The 17,865-nt window shown below is 33.8% G+C and overlaps 2 protein-coding genes across 10 annotated transcripts in view; both read right to left on the bottom strand.

The window, feature by feature from the left end:
* Positions 1-1,003: 1,003 nt before the first annotated feature.
* On the bottom strand, positions 1,004-10,873 carry LOC140751481 (uncharacterized). Its single transcript, XM_073085356.1, has 3 exons — positions 10,221-10,873; positions 4,066-4,264; positions 1,004-3,019 (listed from the first exon to the last, which is right to left on the bottom strand). Exons 1-3 carry the CDS (start codon positions 10,543-10,545, stop codon positions 2,674-2,676), a joined length of 870 nt encoding a protein of 289 aa, XP_072941457.1. The 5' UTR covers positions 10,546-10,873; the 3' UTR covers positions 1,004-2,673.
* Positions 10,874-11,240: 367 nt separating this feature from the next.
* Positions 11,241-17,865, bottom strand: part of LOC140751951 (proton channel OtopLc) — a 65,715-nt gene continuing 59,090 nt past the window's right edge. For 7 of the 9 annotated variants that reach the window (XM_073086076.1, XM_073086078.1, XM_073086077.1 and 4 more), the window contains 9 exons: positions 17,292-17,452; positions 16,949-17,114; positions 16,700-16,870; positions 16,178-16,555; positions 15,731-15,947; positions 15,255-15,539; positions 14,552-14,789; positions 14,289-14,456; positions 11,241-14,215 (listed from right to left, as the gene is read on the bottom strand). In XM_073086076.1, the coding sequence (XP_072942177.1) occupies positions 14,075-14,215; positions 14,289-14,456; positions 14,552-14,789; positions 15,255-15,539; positions 15,731-15,947; positions 16,178-16,555; positions 16,700-16,870; positions 16,949-17,114; positions 17,292-17,452 (1,925 nt within the window). In that variant the 3' untranslated portion in view covers positions 11,241-14,074. The remainder of the gene's footprint in view (positions 14,216-14,288; positions 14,457-14,551; positions 14,790-15,254; positions 15,540-15,730; positions 15,948-16,177; positions 16,556-16,699; positions 16,871-16,948; positions 17,115-17,291; positions 17,453-17,865) is intronic. The other 2 variants (XM_073086080.1, XM_073086081.1) reach the window with 2 other exon arrangements.

Genomic DNA, 17,865 nt, shown 5'->3' with positions numbered 1-17,865 from the left:
ATCTTTTACTACATTTAGTATTATCTTTTAATTGAAGTACATATTACAAAAGCGCTGCAGCATCTCAATGATATTTATATTTTATCTCGCTCGTTCTTTATAATTTGTAAGAAACAAGTAAAGAAAGTCGTCATTTTGAAATACTTACATTAAAACAAATGATAAAATAATATAGAAACAAATGCTAGCGAAATTATGTGAAATTTTATCAAAATCTCAAAATAAAATACATTTGTATTGTTCATCTCAATACCTAAGAATACTAGACAACTTAAATAACAGTGTAAAACGCTGCTGTGTTCTGGTTTTAAGGATAGGCATTCCAGCTTAGTCTCAGAGGTAGCGGCGAATCTGCGGCCGACATTAGATAGGATTCTTATCATATCTGGGGTTGATTACAGATGTCCATGGGCAGCAGTAGTCAGTTACCATGCTCATGAGCTACTAAGGATAAACTAAAAAGGATAAACCTAATAAATAATAATAACCCCTTGTTACTATAATTTCTAGACGACAAATACAATATGAATCATGCCGGTTATTTACTTAACTTGTATGATCTCATTAAGTGTACGGAAATAATTATAAATGTACTGTTTTCCTTAACATTCCTCGATAAGTTTAATATTGATATCAACATACATATGCCGTACCTCATCACGAAATTAACAAGGCATAAAATAAATTAATAATAAATTGTAATAGAGTGAAATTCAATTATGTAATGACATATATATGTTTATGTCACTTCCACAGATAATAGAATGCTGTGCTTAATGTAACATAAATTGTATTTGAGGAGATAATATATGTTTGTTAGTGTTTAGGACTATATTTTACAGCCATTACACGAACTCTACACTCATATGAGTCACTAGACACGAGTGAATCTTCGATCAAAACATTAATATTAACACAAAAATTACATGTGCTTGTCATATTAACCTATTGTTTTAAGAATTGTTTACATTATATTTGATAATTTAATGTTGTTACAAAAATTTCTAGTATATAAATAGCGTACAAAAATAATATGTATAAATAACAACAGAAATTCGAACTATCTATTAATGTTTATTAAAATGTTAAAACTGATAAATTTGCAAATGTGTGAATGCATCACAAAAAATATAGTGATTGGAAAAGGTATGTCAAAAAGGTATGTTTTATTTCTTAATATTAGATTTTACGACTTTAAATGATGATAGTTCGCGACCAACTTCATGGTGTTAAAATATTAAAACGTACAATTTCTAATAGCATCTATTATTAAATGCCAAAAGCTCGCCTAAACATAACATCTTGTCGACACGCTTCATAAGTTTACAAGTGAACATTTTATCGTTCAAAAAAATCACTCTCGTTTTCTTAAAGATTTTCATAGTACAACAAGAAAATTAAAGTGGCGATAAGTCGGCTAATCACTAATCCAATATCTCACTAAGCACTGCTGAGTAAAGTAAGGTAATTACTAATACGTGCTATCATTTCTAGCTTATCTAAAATGCTTGATTCCCAGTTTCTGTAACTTATGACCGATTTTGCTATGTTTATCAATCATTCTAATATTGTTTAAAATAGATATTTGCTCGCGTGTACTTAACAATTTAGTTCACTTATAATTAAATTCTTTACAGTACTGTACCGTCAAATCTTACATATTATTCAAAGCATCACAACTGTTTCGCGATTTTAAAATTATGCTCTAGAATAGTTACAAGTTATACATAACTTCAAAAGGCTAGGGACATTCAATAAGCGTGTATTCTTAAGCAACATTTTTAAAATCGTTTAGTTAGGACCTTTTTCCTGTCACGCAGTTTTACGCATACACGCGTGTTCCCACCCGCAAGTGTGAATTACATTGCTACAGTAGTTACGCGAGCTGTATACATGTGGCACGCATTATAACTATGAACGATTAAGATAAAAGTGGAATATATGGGAACGATGCGGACCCTATCTACACGCGTACACATACCTGTGACAGGAAAAAGATCCTAAAAGCATATTGCATTACAATAAGACATATATAACTACAATTTCTAAAATTTAATCGGAGCAATATGTTTCATTCAATGTTACATTATGTACCATAAGTACCCACCACTTATTTGGCAAAATTTAATCTGTAGCATGATAGGTTAAAATATGGCAACACATTTAACCGTTTAATTTATATTTATTTGTCATAGGTAAAAACCATTTTGTGTTTAGTGTCTTTAGAATGTCATATGATTTTGAATTACAATTCCTACTTTTAACGACATTACAACTTATGATATTACATCACAAAAGTTAATGTATATTTTTACATACCACATAAAATAAATAGTACAAGGTTTAGAAAATGGAAGCACAAAAATATATTATTCAGTATTATATTGGAAGTGCCTGTAATACAATAGTTTTTGGAAGTTCCACACAACAAGTCACATACAACATACAATGATCAGTTTAATGGCTACCAAAAATAATTATTAAAATCAATATCATTTGGGTAGCCATAAGAGAAAACCAGTTTGTTAAAAGCAGCATTTTAGTATGCAGCCCCTTATTTAAAGTTAGAAATGCACAAATATCATAATTTGTGTATCAAAGACAATTATGCTACAATGACATTCGAAAGACACTTTTCTTTTTGTACACAGAACTGCAGTATTACATTTCCAGTTATAATATTGATTTGTTACCATTACTTGACCAATTAATCAGTGTATCCGAATTCGCGTCTTCAATATCTAACAGTAGGTTATTTCTGTCTCCATCTTCCCTGGATTCATGTACTACATAGTCATCACTTACTTGAAGATTAACATACGATAGAGACTTCTTTTTCTGCTCTAAGTCAAAAATTTCTAAGTCTTCATCTTCATCCTCGTCCGACTCCATTGTGAGTGGTATCCGAGATAGTTCCAGATTGTCCCTCCTGTCATCTGATTGCAGGACTCCATACCTGAATTGGTTATTATCATTTGTTCCATGTGTGTTGTTAGTTTCATTGTTTTTGCCTTTCCTCCTGGAATTGATAATTTTGACTATTAAAATAATGCTATAAGGAAAAATATTTCAGAAACCTTTTTTAATATTTGGCCTTTTTACAATGATAAAGCACTAAAAAATACATGAGTTGTTAGGCCTAAAATTTTAATAAATTTCTAATACAATTCTGGTCTATTATAATTTAACTGAACACATTAATTTCATAGTCATTCATTCATAGGCAATAGTTACATATTAACATTAAATATCTAAACAGAATATCTTATTAGACAATATAGTATTCACAAAAAGAAATTGTTGTTCTTAAACTAATTTTTCCATAACTATAACCCAGGCAATTGATCCTCTAATGTTAACATATGTATTAAAATTATTATTTTCAAAATGGACACTTACTTTAACCATAATTAGATTAGGCATAAAATATGAGATCCCTAACCTGCAAAACTAATTGGAATACTATGAAAGCATAAAGTAGTAGATATTCTACATAGGATATATAGTTGCAACAATGTATTCACACTTGATACATATTCATGCAAACAACACATATTTATTCAAAGCTTCTTCATGTTGTTCATGTGTTAACATGTTAATCCAAAATAAATAAGGTGGATAAATTTAGTATCCTTTTTATAATGTTGAAGTAAGGAGAGGAGTGTGCGCACCACATAATAAATTTTTGTTGTATATACCACAAAGTGGTCTATATGACAAAAATATTTTTTTTGTGTAAAATTACACATATCTCATGGCACTATGATAACGACACCAAGACAATATCATAGAAACGAGTAGAGTCGCAACAGTAAATTGCAGATATTAGCGGGATGACGACAACATGGGACCCTCCCAACATCCGTCTACTGCTCCCTCTCGCCCACGGGTACATAGTTGTGTTTGTATGCCCTTACGTTACGGAGTAAATGCTAACTAAACCTGCGCACAACAACTTCAGAGCGGACTAGCAGTTTGGCACGGACTATATCTTCTAACGGTTTTCTCCCCTAACCAAAATAAATGGCATCCAATGTCTACATATTTATACTTAATTACTCTTACCTATAAAATATGAAATATGCCACGGCCATAAGAGCAAACCCTCCAAATACTATGAGGCCTCTTTTCATAACCCCTGGATTACTCAAATCCGCTTGGTGGGAAGGTGCTTTAGGAGCTGTATTGTTCACTGGCTTCAATGTAGTTGCTTGTGTTACCGTAGGAGCAACAGTAGTGACGTTTGCATTCTGTGTGGCATTCCCTAGAATATAATAAATGTGTGATTAAATACAATGATAAAACAAGGAAAACATTGATCAACATAGTATATAATTACTTAAAAGGCTGGAAATATATATGTGGGCGCGCCGGTAGGTAGATCTACAATGGTATTTCGATTCAACTAATTTAACCAATATTTATAAAAATTATAGTTAAAATAATTAAACGAATAAGCGTTAATGCCACCACAGTAACAATAACACCCAAGCAAAATACCAAACAGTTCAGAGCACCACCGTGCCGTGCCCACTATTGGACAACTTCTGATCTGTTGACAGTTGCGCGCCCCTTTTTTATACCATGATACAGGTAGCCAATTGTTAATACGGAGCGGTAGTTCGAAATTAATATCATGTGATTTTAAAAACGGAATATTTATATATATGAAATGAAGCATTCTCCCACACGGCCATTCTGACGAGCAGCCGTTACGGCTCGCGAACAAAAGTTTAAAAAAATCAAATTCAATAATATTAAAGAAGTGGATAAACTACTTTAGATTCGCGGATAATATAGTCTCAATTTTAACCACAGAAGCCAAATCTCATGGTACACAAAACACGTAACTTTAATTGGTTAACCCCATAACCGGTGTCTAATAGTGTAAATAAATGGTCGTGTCACATGAAAAGAACTGCCAAATCACATGGCTGATGTCAAGTCACATGACATCATAAATTCGCTAAGTCACATAGCTTACGTACATAATTGATTATTATCTAAAAGAATTGCCAAATCACATGGCTGATGTCAAATCACATGACATCATAAATTCGCTAAGTCACATAGCTTACGTACATAATTGATTATTATCTGAAAAGAATTGCCAAATCACATGGCTGATGTCAAGTCACATGACATCATAAATTCGCTAAGTCACATAGCGTACGTACATAATTGATTATTTCCTGAAAAGAATTGCCAAATCACATGGCTAATGTCAAGTCACATGACATCATAAATTCGCTAAGTCACATAGCTTACGTACGTAATTGATTATTATCTGAAAAGAATTGCCAAATCACATGGCTGATGTCAAGTCACATGACATCATAAATTCGCTAAGCCACATAGCGTACGTACATAATTGATTATTTCCTGAAAAGAATTGCCAAATCACATGGCTAATGTCAAGTCACATGACATCATAAATTCGCTAAGTCACATAGCTTACGTACGTAATTGATTGTTATCTGAAAAGAATTGCCAAATCACATGGCACTCGGGTTATTATCAAACATAAACGTGACTGTTGGCCAGACAATCATCGATATGCAAGACAATCCCGATAACACAGAACTTACAATCCACATACCGTTCCAAAGTTCGCAGGTACTCAAGAGAAACACAAAGTTTTTACCAGATCTTTGACTGTCGATACTGTCATTGCTTCACAGGGTTCACAGTCATCTGACATGTTCAAATAGTTTACTTTCCATAGCACATGTTCTCGTAGTCTGAAAACACATTACATTATATGTAGATATAGTCAATAATTATATATAATTATATACGAAATAACGAGAGAGCTCCGCGTTTCGTTAATGGTTTGAGAGTAAAATCTACAGATCTTTTCGTTTGGCTCGCTTAAATCTATGGCATAGTCTTCTGCATCGCCAAACGTACACTGGGTAGATTCCAGATACCCTTGAGAATATATTTCCTGTAAGATCCCCGATGTGTAGTTCTTCGACGATGTCTTCCTTTACCGAATTTGTTATAATGTGTCTGACTATCTCAGACAGGATTTCTTGAAAATCATTAATGCCTTTTAAGTCAGCTCATTTGACTATGACAGAATTTTATAAGAAACTATTCGAGACCTGCTCAAAACCATGCACGAGTGCTTTTCTTATTTAGAACTGTAAACAAATAAGCTGTAACAAGCATAAAAATAAAAAAAGTAAAAGTTAATTTCAAACCGAAAAAACTGATGTCTACAACACAAATGTGTGAAAATAAAAATAAAGTGAATTGTCACGTTCAAAACAGATTTAATGTCAACTTTACTATATGTAAAGTAAAGAAAATATCAGAGCAGTAAGTACTGCGTGATCGTTATACTTAATAAAATAATTAAAAGACTATTTTCTTACCATAACATGAGCTATAATTCGTACCGTTCATGTGATGACGTCAAATGCCAACGAAATACTCGTAACACTCTGTCTCCATAGTTACATTACGACGAAAACCAGGTCATTTAACGTAAAAAGTTACTGGAGTCATTCTACCTTTATTATATTATTTACCTTATCTCATTTTACCTTTTACCTTTACCTTGACTATTACAATTATCTTCGTTTGCGCGATACGCATTGCTACAAGGTCTTACCACACAATAATGATCACGCATTGCAAAGTCCAATTTGACAGTAGTGTACTCTTGTCTCTTTTTCTTTTTGCAATATTCGATATATCGAATTTTATCAGGACTTGCAGTAGATATATAATTGCTCGTCCGAACCTGACTTTGACTTATAAATCTGCAAAGATATACCATTTAAATTCGTAGAAAAACAAACAGCGGTCGAAACAGTATGAACGCAAAATAATAACGAATATTTTCTGGTATGAACCGCGAGTTCCAATACAATATCTGATAATAATAGAATTACCTATTTCAATTTAATATAACACATACGTTACAGTATCTGTTATCACCAGAAATTGTGAATAACTTACAAAAGTTATTGTAATTAACCATTTGCAAGAATAATAAGTATACCTACGAATACCGTTATTTCGTCCCGGATTGATTTATACATAATATTCGCTCACACACAAAAACTTTAAACCAAATTTTAGAAGTAGCAGACAAGCATGCAGTCCACCTGATGGTAAGTGGCTACTGAGGCCCATCAATATCTTCAACACAGCAGAGCCTAACACTGCTGTATGGTATTGGTATTGCCGGACCATAAAAGTTTCTACCACCTTTATAACCTTTATCTGCTTGAGTGTAACGACGACAAAATTATGAATAGGAGAAAAACACACCGAATTGTTTCGTATAATATAAACATTGCGTGCGTGAATATTCTGAATTTGTTATATCCACAGCCGTATATCTAGACGTAATGTCGTCATCTGCACAGTTACAAAACTAAATAAAATAACAATAAACTCCTTATGTCAATGAATAATTAAAACGTTTAGATTGTTAGCTAGATTACATGATGGTATAGTTGACTTACCACTGTTAAAGTATTCACTAAAGGTACCAACATAATATAATTTCACACGTAAAGTCTAGGATCGTGATGTACGTCATCTCGAAAGGTATTATTTACTATGACACAAAATAAGAAAGAAGATCCAATAAAAAATTAAACTACTGTAAAACAAGTTCAAACTTTAAGTTATTATTAAAAATACTTGATCGAGTCCGAGCGAGGCTAATGAATTGTCTTTATTAAATTAAACCTTTAAACACATTTGACCGATCAAAATGCTTACAGCTTTGCACCATTATAGTAACTGTTTTTTTTTCTACAGTCAGCTAAGCTTCGATTCTTTTTACTTCTGCAATTTTTAAAGTGAATAGCAAGTAATAGTTACACATTATGTCACAAAACAATGTTAAAAACACAGAAGACTAAATGTTTATTAATAAGTTATAACTTAATTCACCTTTTTTTTTTGCCTAGTCCAATACACCATTTGGGGTGATGCGAACGTTACCAAACTCCTTTTCTTCAGCTTTACCTTAATGTATCCTTCGCAACTTGTAACCTTTATAAACCAATAACCAATAACCAATAACCAATAACTTTAAATACACAAATTTGTAAGAGCACAAAGTCGCTTACCGATAAAAAACTTACTGACTCACCACCAGAATCTAAATGTTACATTTTCATTCAATTTTGGTCCACGTCTACGGCCATCACAAGTCAAGTGTTGTTACAAAACCCCCAATAAGCAGCTTTCATTTTAGTTACAGATTCTGGGAACAAGCGCTAGGTAAATATTATTAGATAGTATCCTACTAAAAATGACAAGCGTTGGTTGAGAGTACACCTTTCAATGAGCACAATACATATCTCACTATCACGGTGTTCCAGGTGAAACTAGAAATAAAACTTACGAAATTCACGGCCATGGAATTGCGATGGCAAAAAGTATGCTACCTGATTTATCAAACCTTTTACTTCAATAATAATCTTCATTGTGACTAGTTTTATTTTAAGACGGAGTTTATTTAAGAATGTTAAATGCATTACAACGAATAGGTACATACAAAAGGGTAGATATCAGAACTTGTATTCACAATCGTAAAATATTTTTTTTTGCAGCGCAATAATTTAAAACAATATGATCATTGTTCATCTACTTATTGAGCATCGCCTCTTAAAGCGTTGCTATAAGTAACGAAACTGTGAAAAGCATAGTTGAAATTACTCGAATATTTTAAAAAGCCAAAACATTTCTTAAAAAATGTCGGTACCTACACGTATGATTGTTAATTTTTTCGCGCATAACCAAACATTTTCATATTAGTGATTCTTATAATCTTTAACAACTTTCAAAAAGCAAAAAATAGCAAGTTTAACAATCGAAAATATAAAAACCATTGGTTTGATCATACCGGAGCGCCAATCGTTCGCCAATGAATCTCGGCGCAAATGAGTCTTAATTACGTAGACAGTTAACATGGATGATGCTAACCACCTTCCACCTCCTCAATTTTCATACCCAAGCTTGCGGTACCCAAGCTTGCGGTTGCTTTCACACGCTTGCTAAAATAATGCACATAAAATTATTACAATATTTAGACAAACCGTACACGTTACTCACGCAACCGGTTTCATCATGTGTTTCACACACAGCTCCTCCAATGTCGAAGGCCTTGTCAATATCGCCTCCATTGCGCGTCCCAAACTGTCGTCAGGAATACAGCCACGATAAATTCTTCAGTTGAACACTTCCTATACACGCGGTTGATTATCTTCTGTTACCGTTACTTTAAAACTATTACGTAATAAAAGGGCGTATCCTATCCCGATTCTGATGTGGGCGCGCCGGTAGGTAGATCTACAATGGTATTTCGATTCAACTAATTTAACCAATATTTATAAAAATTATAGTTAAAATAATTAAACGAATAAGCGTTAATGCCACCACAGTAACAATAACACCCAAGCAAAATACCAAACAGTTCAGAGCACCACCGTGCCGTGCCCACTATTGGACAACTTCTGATCTGTTGACAGTTGCGCGCCCCTTTTTTATACCATGATACAGGTAGCCAATTGTTAATACGGAGCGGTAGTTCGAAATTAATATCATGTGATTTTAAAAACGGAATATTTATATATATGAAATGAAGCATTCTCCCACATATAGTCATATCATATATACAGACCAATTAAAATCTGTTCTTTTTTATAAATAAATGTAAAGAAGTTTGCTGTCCACCTGATGCCGTGCCGTGGTCAAACTCAAGATTCTTAGTAATAAGTTTGCCGATGGTTTAAACCATAATTTGTTCTACTGCCTAGCAAGACCCAATTACAACATGCATATCAACTCCAAATAAAATAAACATTGGCTCAAAATAAGATAGTATAAGTCTATACTGACTTGTGACAAATGCTTATCACATAAAACTTTTGTAACATTACCACCACCTCCCGATGACAACAAAGCAGCTAAAATACAATTATTGAAAACAAGGAATTAAGAGTCAGCTGTGCCATTAGTCAAACTACAGCACTCATAGCACAGTTTTAGGTTCAATATCCAGCCAGCTAAATATGTAAACAATGAATTTCGGATTCTATTCTGAGTTTGATTGTGTTATTTTTTTTCTATTTTTCCATGATTCCACAACACCAAAAATAACCTAGTGTGAGACTGAGTGGTAAACGTGTTATTTATTTATTTACACAGTTGTACTAGTTTTAGCCTGCTATTATTGTTGTAAGTCTTACCTTTGATTGTGTCATTTACAGTGGTTTGAGCTTCAATATGCTCATGTACTGTCGGGATAGAGGGCAACGGTTTCAATTCCGGCTGTCCTTCACTTTGGATCTGTGGTTTATTCTCAGTTTGAGCTTTTTGAAGTGTAGTATCGCTTTGATCAGTCTTTGGCGCTGGTAATAACAATTCCCGCTTCCGGAGCGACAAAAACTCAGTCTTAAGGTCCGGGAACAATGAGACCACATCATCCAAATCTTTCGACCCTCGGTCGAAGTAAGAATCCTTTGTTAGTACACAAGTAACTAAACATGACAGTAACACAGATAGATATAGCATATTATTATCTTCTGTGAACACTTGCAATAAATGGGCTTTGATAGGCAATTACACCATAGTTATGATTATGACCATGCACGATACTCGCTCATGCTACGATTTGCTGTACAATCAAATCGGGACGAACGCAATTCTACAGAACGTAATTAAAAATCAAACACAACCCAAAGAAAAATAAGAAGAACACAAACACTATAACCTAATTAGTTACGTTTTATGACTTCATCGATGAGATCTGAGTAACTTTTCAAATAATGAGGAAAACAACACTACACTGTTCCTGTGCAATTTACTCGTCTCATTATTTTTATTTTGACATTGACAGACATTGAATGATATACGAATGTTGCCCGATGTGCTAAAATCAACCACAGAGTATTAATATGGACTGATCTCTATCAAATTCCATAGATAGTGATTTATTGTGATGTAAAGTAAAGCGTAGTATGTATGTGACATAAGTTATACAGGCGTATACATGACATACCTACGATTTGTAAATTAATTTGTGATTCTGAATGTGGTGGAGTGCATTTCAATAGCATAAAAATAATACCGAGAGTTCATAATATTAATTTTACATCGTAAACAATGAACATACAAAACAATTAGGTATAGACTCTTACAGCTGGATAAAATAATCAAACCGATATAACATAAGAGGGTTGTAAGTAATAGAAATGAAACGAACAATCTACGTTTATGAATTATTTGATTTATTCAAATAGACATTTATTATATTTATATTAATTATATAATTTAAAGTACATAGAGTTTCCAAATTTTAATTTTTGGTATCTATTTAACACTGATTGAGTATCCACAGTTAAACCTAAAGATACGAACATCGGTACACTTTGTTCCAAACATTTAGGTACACAGTAAATATCACCTACAAAATTGAACGAGTTAGAAATAGTATAGGTTTATCAAAGGACTTACTATTTTAATTATAAGTGTTAAAAGTATCGGCAGTGATAAAACAAGCCTAACGCGCTGTTCTAATTTACGACAAACATTCATGATAACGTCGAAACTCAGTTATTTAAGGCGGTTACACAAGTCCCATTGAATGGAGCATCAATGAAATACCATTTTTTTTAACATTCAACACTTCGGTTTTAAAACCCTTATGGGTATATTCGTAAACCGTGGTTCCAGGCAGCCAATCAACCGACACTGAATTATTCATACGATTTCTTTACCAACATCTTACTTACCAGCCTGTACGAAAGGATCCAAATAACAATAGGTCATAATATGACAATAGATCCTCTTATACCAATAAATTAAAGTAGGACATGTGTAATCACCTATTACAACTCTCACAGAAATCATTGTGATTCTTATTCACATGATTTCAGTTTTGATATAAGTTACGATTTAAATATTACAATAAAAGATATTAAACCATTCAAAAGATGACTACACTCGCTAGAAAAACTCGCGTCATGAGCACACATAATACACATCGAGATTCTAGAGCGATTAATTACCATTAAACCTTAAAGTTAAATACAAAAATTAATAAATATGTTACGAATAATTTTGTACCAACTATTTTATACAAAATCCATAATGTAGAAATGATATTGCGCATAACGCCTTCGTTTACATCATACGAATGTATGCCTACTGTGTAAAATTAGTCAGCCTATAAAAATAGATCGCACATAAAGATTGTTACGAAAATATTTGCAGTGGAGATTTTAATGCAACGCAATCACGCATTTAAATGAATACTTACAACAAACACCGTTTGTGTAAAATGCTGCATCTTCATATGCGCATGCACCACAGTGGCGACAAAATTATTAAACGACTGAAACTCCTCTTTTAGCCAACTCCCCCGAAAACCATTAGCATCAGTTAAACCTTACGTTTCATATGACAGCCCAAGTAAAATCTAAGATTACGTACCATAACAATTTTATCTTATATAAATAGATAGAATGTTTGTTAGGAATATTATTTGGCCTGTAAAATGAAATTGTCTGTTTTACCGGTTTAACCCTGCGAAAGGGACAGACACTCTTCATACACTAAAGTTTTCCTCCGTACATTGTTGATCCATCGTATCAAGCGTTCTAAATATCCACTGAATAAGTTGTTGCAATAATCTCACCACAAGTAATTAATCGAATTGTTGTATACTATATTAATGATAAAATACAGGTAGACAAAAAAATACAAAATGGTTTAAAGTATTTTAAAACATTCAAAGCTTTAAGCTCCAAAATGCAAAACGTTTGAAAAAATTAGCAAATTGTGCCCTGCGAAACTCCTGTTTTACGTAGAAAACTGAGAAATATCATTATATAGAAACCGTCCTATGTAACTTTTTTGTTTACCTCTATTTAAGAGAAATTGTAAGAAGAGCTAATAAGTATATGCTAATATGATAAGTGTGCGACGTGGTGTTAAAATTTTCACTTTTATGGCCCCTTGCGATAAAGATAAAAATATCTTAAAATCATACGTTACCCAATCAATACTTATCAAGCAGTTACTGCAGCCCAAAACGCATTGACCTGTCCATAACGTTAACATTTAAGTACAAGTAAAATATGTAGATATTATTATAACCCTCTTACGTTAAAAACCGTCAGTTAAATTTTCGATATAGGTAATTCTACGCTCTTAGCCTAAATATTAAGGTGGCTAATAAATTTTCTGAAATTTCAATGTAGCAATTATTATTATTTCTAATATTAAAAATATTCTACGTTTTCAAATACACGAATCGTTTTAGATATTTTATATATTTTCTACAATATAGACGTAGATATAATATCTATGTGTTACAAAAACCAAAACTGGATTTACTCATTACTCCGAAAATCAATATAAGATAGACAAAGGTAAAAAAAATGTAAAATATTGTCAAATTTTAATAAAGTCTTAACGCTAAACCATGGCACACAAATTATTTCTAACACAGGAGGGAACGCTTCACAACTGGATTCTTGTTTATGTTGTTTAAAAAATTTTTTGTTCCGCCGAAAAAGAATGTAAATATATCAATAGTCGCAAATGTAGATATCTGAGCAATTTTACGCATATCAATTTAAAACTGTAAAGTTTGTTTTTGTTCAAAGTCTCCACACTCAGTCTTCCAAGAAACCTAAATTGTATTGCGTGATTATATAAACGTATAGATCGTGGAATGTGAAAGAAGACAATAATGAAGAATAATATGTTGAAAAATTAAAATAAGTAACAGAAATAGCAACTTGTATCATGGTAATAAATAAAGATAAATCTGTAAGTGTTACCTAAGATGTACTCCGGGAGAGCAAGTACTTCACGTCTACAGTATCAAATAATATCGCCCTACGTCACACCTTCTATACTTACTATAATATTGAAGTAACGACATGATTAAATCTGACAACAAACTTATTCACTCTAATAGTGAAAATGCTGTACCGGACTAGGACGAAATGTTTACTTTGTCCAGTTACGTCTACGATGTTAATGAAAGTTGACGATTGGACGTCGATCTCCAATGCATGGTGAATGCATGAGCTCACTCCAGACGCGCTTTGTAGCTGGTCTTCCAGATCTCAGCCAAAGTCACAGCAGAGTGGAAACGGTGGAAGATGCAAAGGGGCAGGGTAAAACGTTGTACCAGGGACCAAGCGACGAATCCATAAAAGTCCAGTTGAACCTACAAGAAAATGTTTGATTATTAGAAATAAATAAGATTTTTCATCGCTCGAATTTTTTGTCGTGTGGCTTACCGGGTTAGCAAGAACTTTTTGAGCCTCAACGGTATAGATCAACCACATAGTTACGTTGCAAATGAGCAAAAAGGTAACGGCCTGGCGAGCGGGCTTGCTACGTTCCTGTTCCGGCAAGTGAACACGGCGACGTGATACGTCAGCGATGAACAGTAGCTGAAGAACCACCTGAAACATTAAAATATATAAATTAAGACAAATATAAAATCACGAACAATTCAAGTATTTATTTTAAAAAAAAGTTATTATAACAGTAGACCCACCTGAAGAACACTCAAACATCCAGTAATCATGACCAATAAGTTGGGCTCATGAGTAAACGCTCCCATTCCACCAGCGATAACGCTGAATACGGCATACACGAAGAGGCCAAACGCAGAGACGCGAAGCAATATGTCATTCAAGTCCGATTGCTCTTCAGAACGGAACTTCAGTGATTGCACCCTGCGAAGAGGTTCGGTACAGGAAGAAGGATTTGAGCTCCATTTCATCTCTCTACTTCTACTCAGTTTAACCAAATCAGGGAGGAACCAAACATGGTGAACAGAAGATTAATCCAAAGAAAATAATGTTTAATAAGTCACAAATAAAGGGGAATGATGAGTGTTAGGAACGAAATTAATGGAATTAGCACAAAATTGTGCAAGTAATTTTATTGGAGCCAACAAAGAAATGGACGAAAGGAAATAAAGGGTCAACGAAAAGGTGAAAGGAACGGAAAGAAAAATATCAAAATAAAAATTTGAATCAACTAAAAGTAATTAACTACAATACATAATGTAAATAACAAATGAATAAATACCAAACTATTACAAGTTACTGACAAAGGACTAAGGTATAAAACTTAAGAGAATTATTGAATTAATTCAACAAAACAAGCTATATTTAATGTTAGTCATATTTAATGATAGTGTATGGTTAAGAAATTATGTTAGCAATTTTTGATCGTGTATTGTAGTATCTTACCGAATAAATCCAATCAAAATCGCCAGAATTGAGAGAACCATTAGAGCGCAGTGGGAGACATCGGCTAAGTAAATGGACAGACGTTTCAAATCCTGGTGTCTTATCAGGACGAAGAACAGAATCAAGCAGATGAGAGAAGCGACCAGGAGAAGTAGTCCACAGAAAAGTCCTTTCGAAGCTCCAGCACAGTCCACCCGGTTTCCACGCTGAGCCGCCGCCAACGCCGCCGCCCTGCGGGAGAGAACAGCCTCCAAACGTCTTTCCAGATCTTCGTCGTTGGCCACGCTGTAACCAAACCCGTACGCATACATCAATTACGCACACAACAGTTAAATTCGTCTTGCCATAATGGTATTCTAGGTTCTAAAAATCTTTCTTTCTAAAAATCTAAGGTGCTAGTGATGAGCTACTTTCTGTGTTAGTATTATGTACGAGTTTGTTACTTAGTTGAACGTTAAAAAAATGAAAATACAAACCTGGGGTAGCGACCGATATGTTTCCACATCACGTAGATGACAGCAGCGCCAATAAGAGAATACTCTATGATAAACGGATAGAGATAAGGTGCCGAGTCAGTAACGATGGTGCCCATGATAGGATTCCTTCCGCAAATCGTTGAATTGTCAATATTCGCGATCAAAGCAGCGGGGTTGAGGTTGTCAAAAGATTCGAATATTTCCGTATTATTGCTAACTGAAACGATATAAATGAATAAATAAGTAAATCGCCATCACAATTATTAATTAATATATTTTGCAACAATACACAAATAAAATTTCTAGAAACTTAAGATCATGCTTAACTTAAAGTCGCCTAAAATGAGCGATTTGTGCACCTACAAGTGAAAAGTAAGAACAAAACCGCAAATAAAAAGTGCAACGGCCAGTAAAGTGAGTATTGTGGTCGACACTCCAACGACAAACCTGGCGAATGTGGTGGTTCATCAACGCGGTACGTTTCAACACTGTTGCCCCACTCGTCTTTATCTGTAGCCAACCATCCAGAAGTCGTGGGTGCTACCATGGTGGTCATTGTGCTTACAATCGGTTTCACAGTAGACGAATACAGCCACTGGAAGACTTCCAGCATGGCTGTTTGAGTCTGTGTCGCTTTCTCCGCTTCTATTGTTACTGGCGCAACAGTGGAAGTTGGGAAGGGGTTATCATTTGGCCAAACGTCTTTAAACTCACGACCGTAACGTATCCCGCTATCGTACCCTATAGTACTCTTTATAGTCTCAATCAATTTAGACTTTGGAACGAAACCACCACCGACATTAAAGTAGGATGAAGGAGTTGTCGCTGAAAATTTAGCCCAGAATGCATTGTTATTAACATACATGCAAGTAGGAATAAATAGGGAAGTAAGATGTTTTGCGAATGAGTTAGTTAATGGTTCGTTAATTAGACATATAGACAACCATTCAGCTATTTATTAATACGTACTAATTGTGGGTGTAGTAGTAGGTGCAGATGTGGTGCTAGTGACAGCCTTCAATATTTGATCGCCAGTATTTTTTGCAACATTGGCAGCTGTTGATGCAATAGTTGTTGCAGCTGTAGTAGCTGCTCCGAAAACTTTTCCGGAATGTCTCAAGGTATGCTTTCGAATGACTCCTAGAACATGAAACATGCAATGTTATTTGATTGTTATTGTGGAAAAAATATTAAACAAATTAAAAATTCTAAGCTTACTTCCAAGGACACCTTCACCAGGCACTCCCTGAGGGTTCCTTACGTGGTAATCAGTAATTTCTTTCAGCGACTCTAGTACCAAAGTACGAATCCATACACAGATGTTTGTCGCAACTACATGCATCAATCCAAATCTTGCGATAACTTTAAAGCGATGAATATTGAGCTGAAAAAAAATTGTTCTTATTTTAAAACTATATTCGCATTATTTAACTCTGTATTCTACTGAAAAAAGTTACTTTAATATTGAGAGAGGGGGATCTCAAAAGTCATCAAACATAAATATTACATTAAGTTACTAAGGTTACCTCTTGAATATTAACAAGTCAAAATAAAAGCTCACCCGTGAATTCATAAATATGAAGTACATTTGCATAAAAGTAAACACCATCTGCAGAACCGGATTTATACCCTTTAGAATAAGGTAGCACGGAGATTCCATAGGCAGCTCAAAGAAGGTGCCGAATTCCAATCCATTGTAAACCATTGTGCCAAGACCAAACGCTGTAAAATGTCGTTATATATGCGTAAATATATATATTTTTGTTAAATATTATACATTTCATTTTATTCTTGTCTCTTTAATTCGCTTGAGTGTTCAGTTTTTCGATTGGTGGCGATATATTGTTAGTTTTCATTCGATTTTCAATTCAATACTTCGGATTAAACAATATCAGTAACATCAATACACCTTTTGCGTTATTATTTTATTTATTTGGACCAACGTAGAACATGTCGTCTACACTTCATATTAATTATGTTGCTCAATAGATTGAACAAATGTGGTTATATTTTCGTGTTGATGAAGATCACCAAAAAAGTTATATCACGATATAAATTATTTATAAGTTGATTTGTCTCCAGCCTCGTTGTACCAAAATATACCTAAAACTTAGCATATTGCGCTCCACATTCAA

The sequence above is a fragment of the Epargyreus clarus genome, unplaced genomic scaffold, assembly GCF_041222505.1.
Source record: "Epargyreus clarus isolate Ecla_fem2 unplaced genomic scaffold, WU_Ecla_fem_2.2 ptg000023l, whole genome shotgun sequence".
NCBI classification, from domain to species: Eukaryota; Metazoa; Arthropoda; class Insecta; order Lepidoptera; family Hesperiidae; genus Epargyreus; species Epargyreus clarus.
The sequence above is the reverse complement of the archived record's forward strand: the minus strand, read 5'-3'. Positions and strand labels throughout refer to the sequence as shown.

Excerpts from the sequence above, each read along its gene's own strand:
- LOC140751481 (XM_073085356.1), bottom strand. The coding sequence starts at position 10,545 with ATGCTATATCTATCTGTGTTACTGTCATGTTTAGTTACTTGTGTACTA. Across the intron at positions 4,265-10,220 it reads TGTAAATGACACAATCAAAG|GGAATGCCACACAGAATGCA; the intron begins GTAAGACTTACA and ends ATTATATTCTAG. Across the intron at positions 3,020-4,065 it reads GCATATTTCATATTTTATAG|GAGGAAAGGCAAAAACAATG; the intron begins GTAAGAGTAATT and ends TATCAATTCCAG.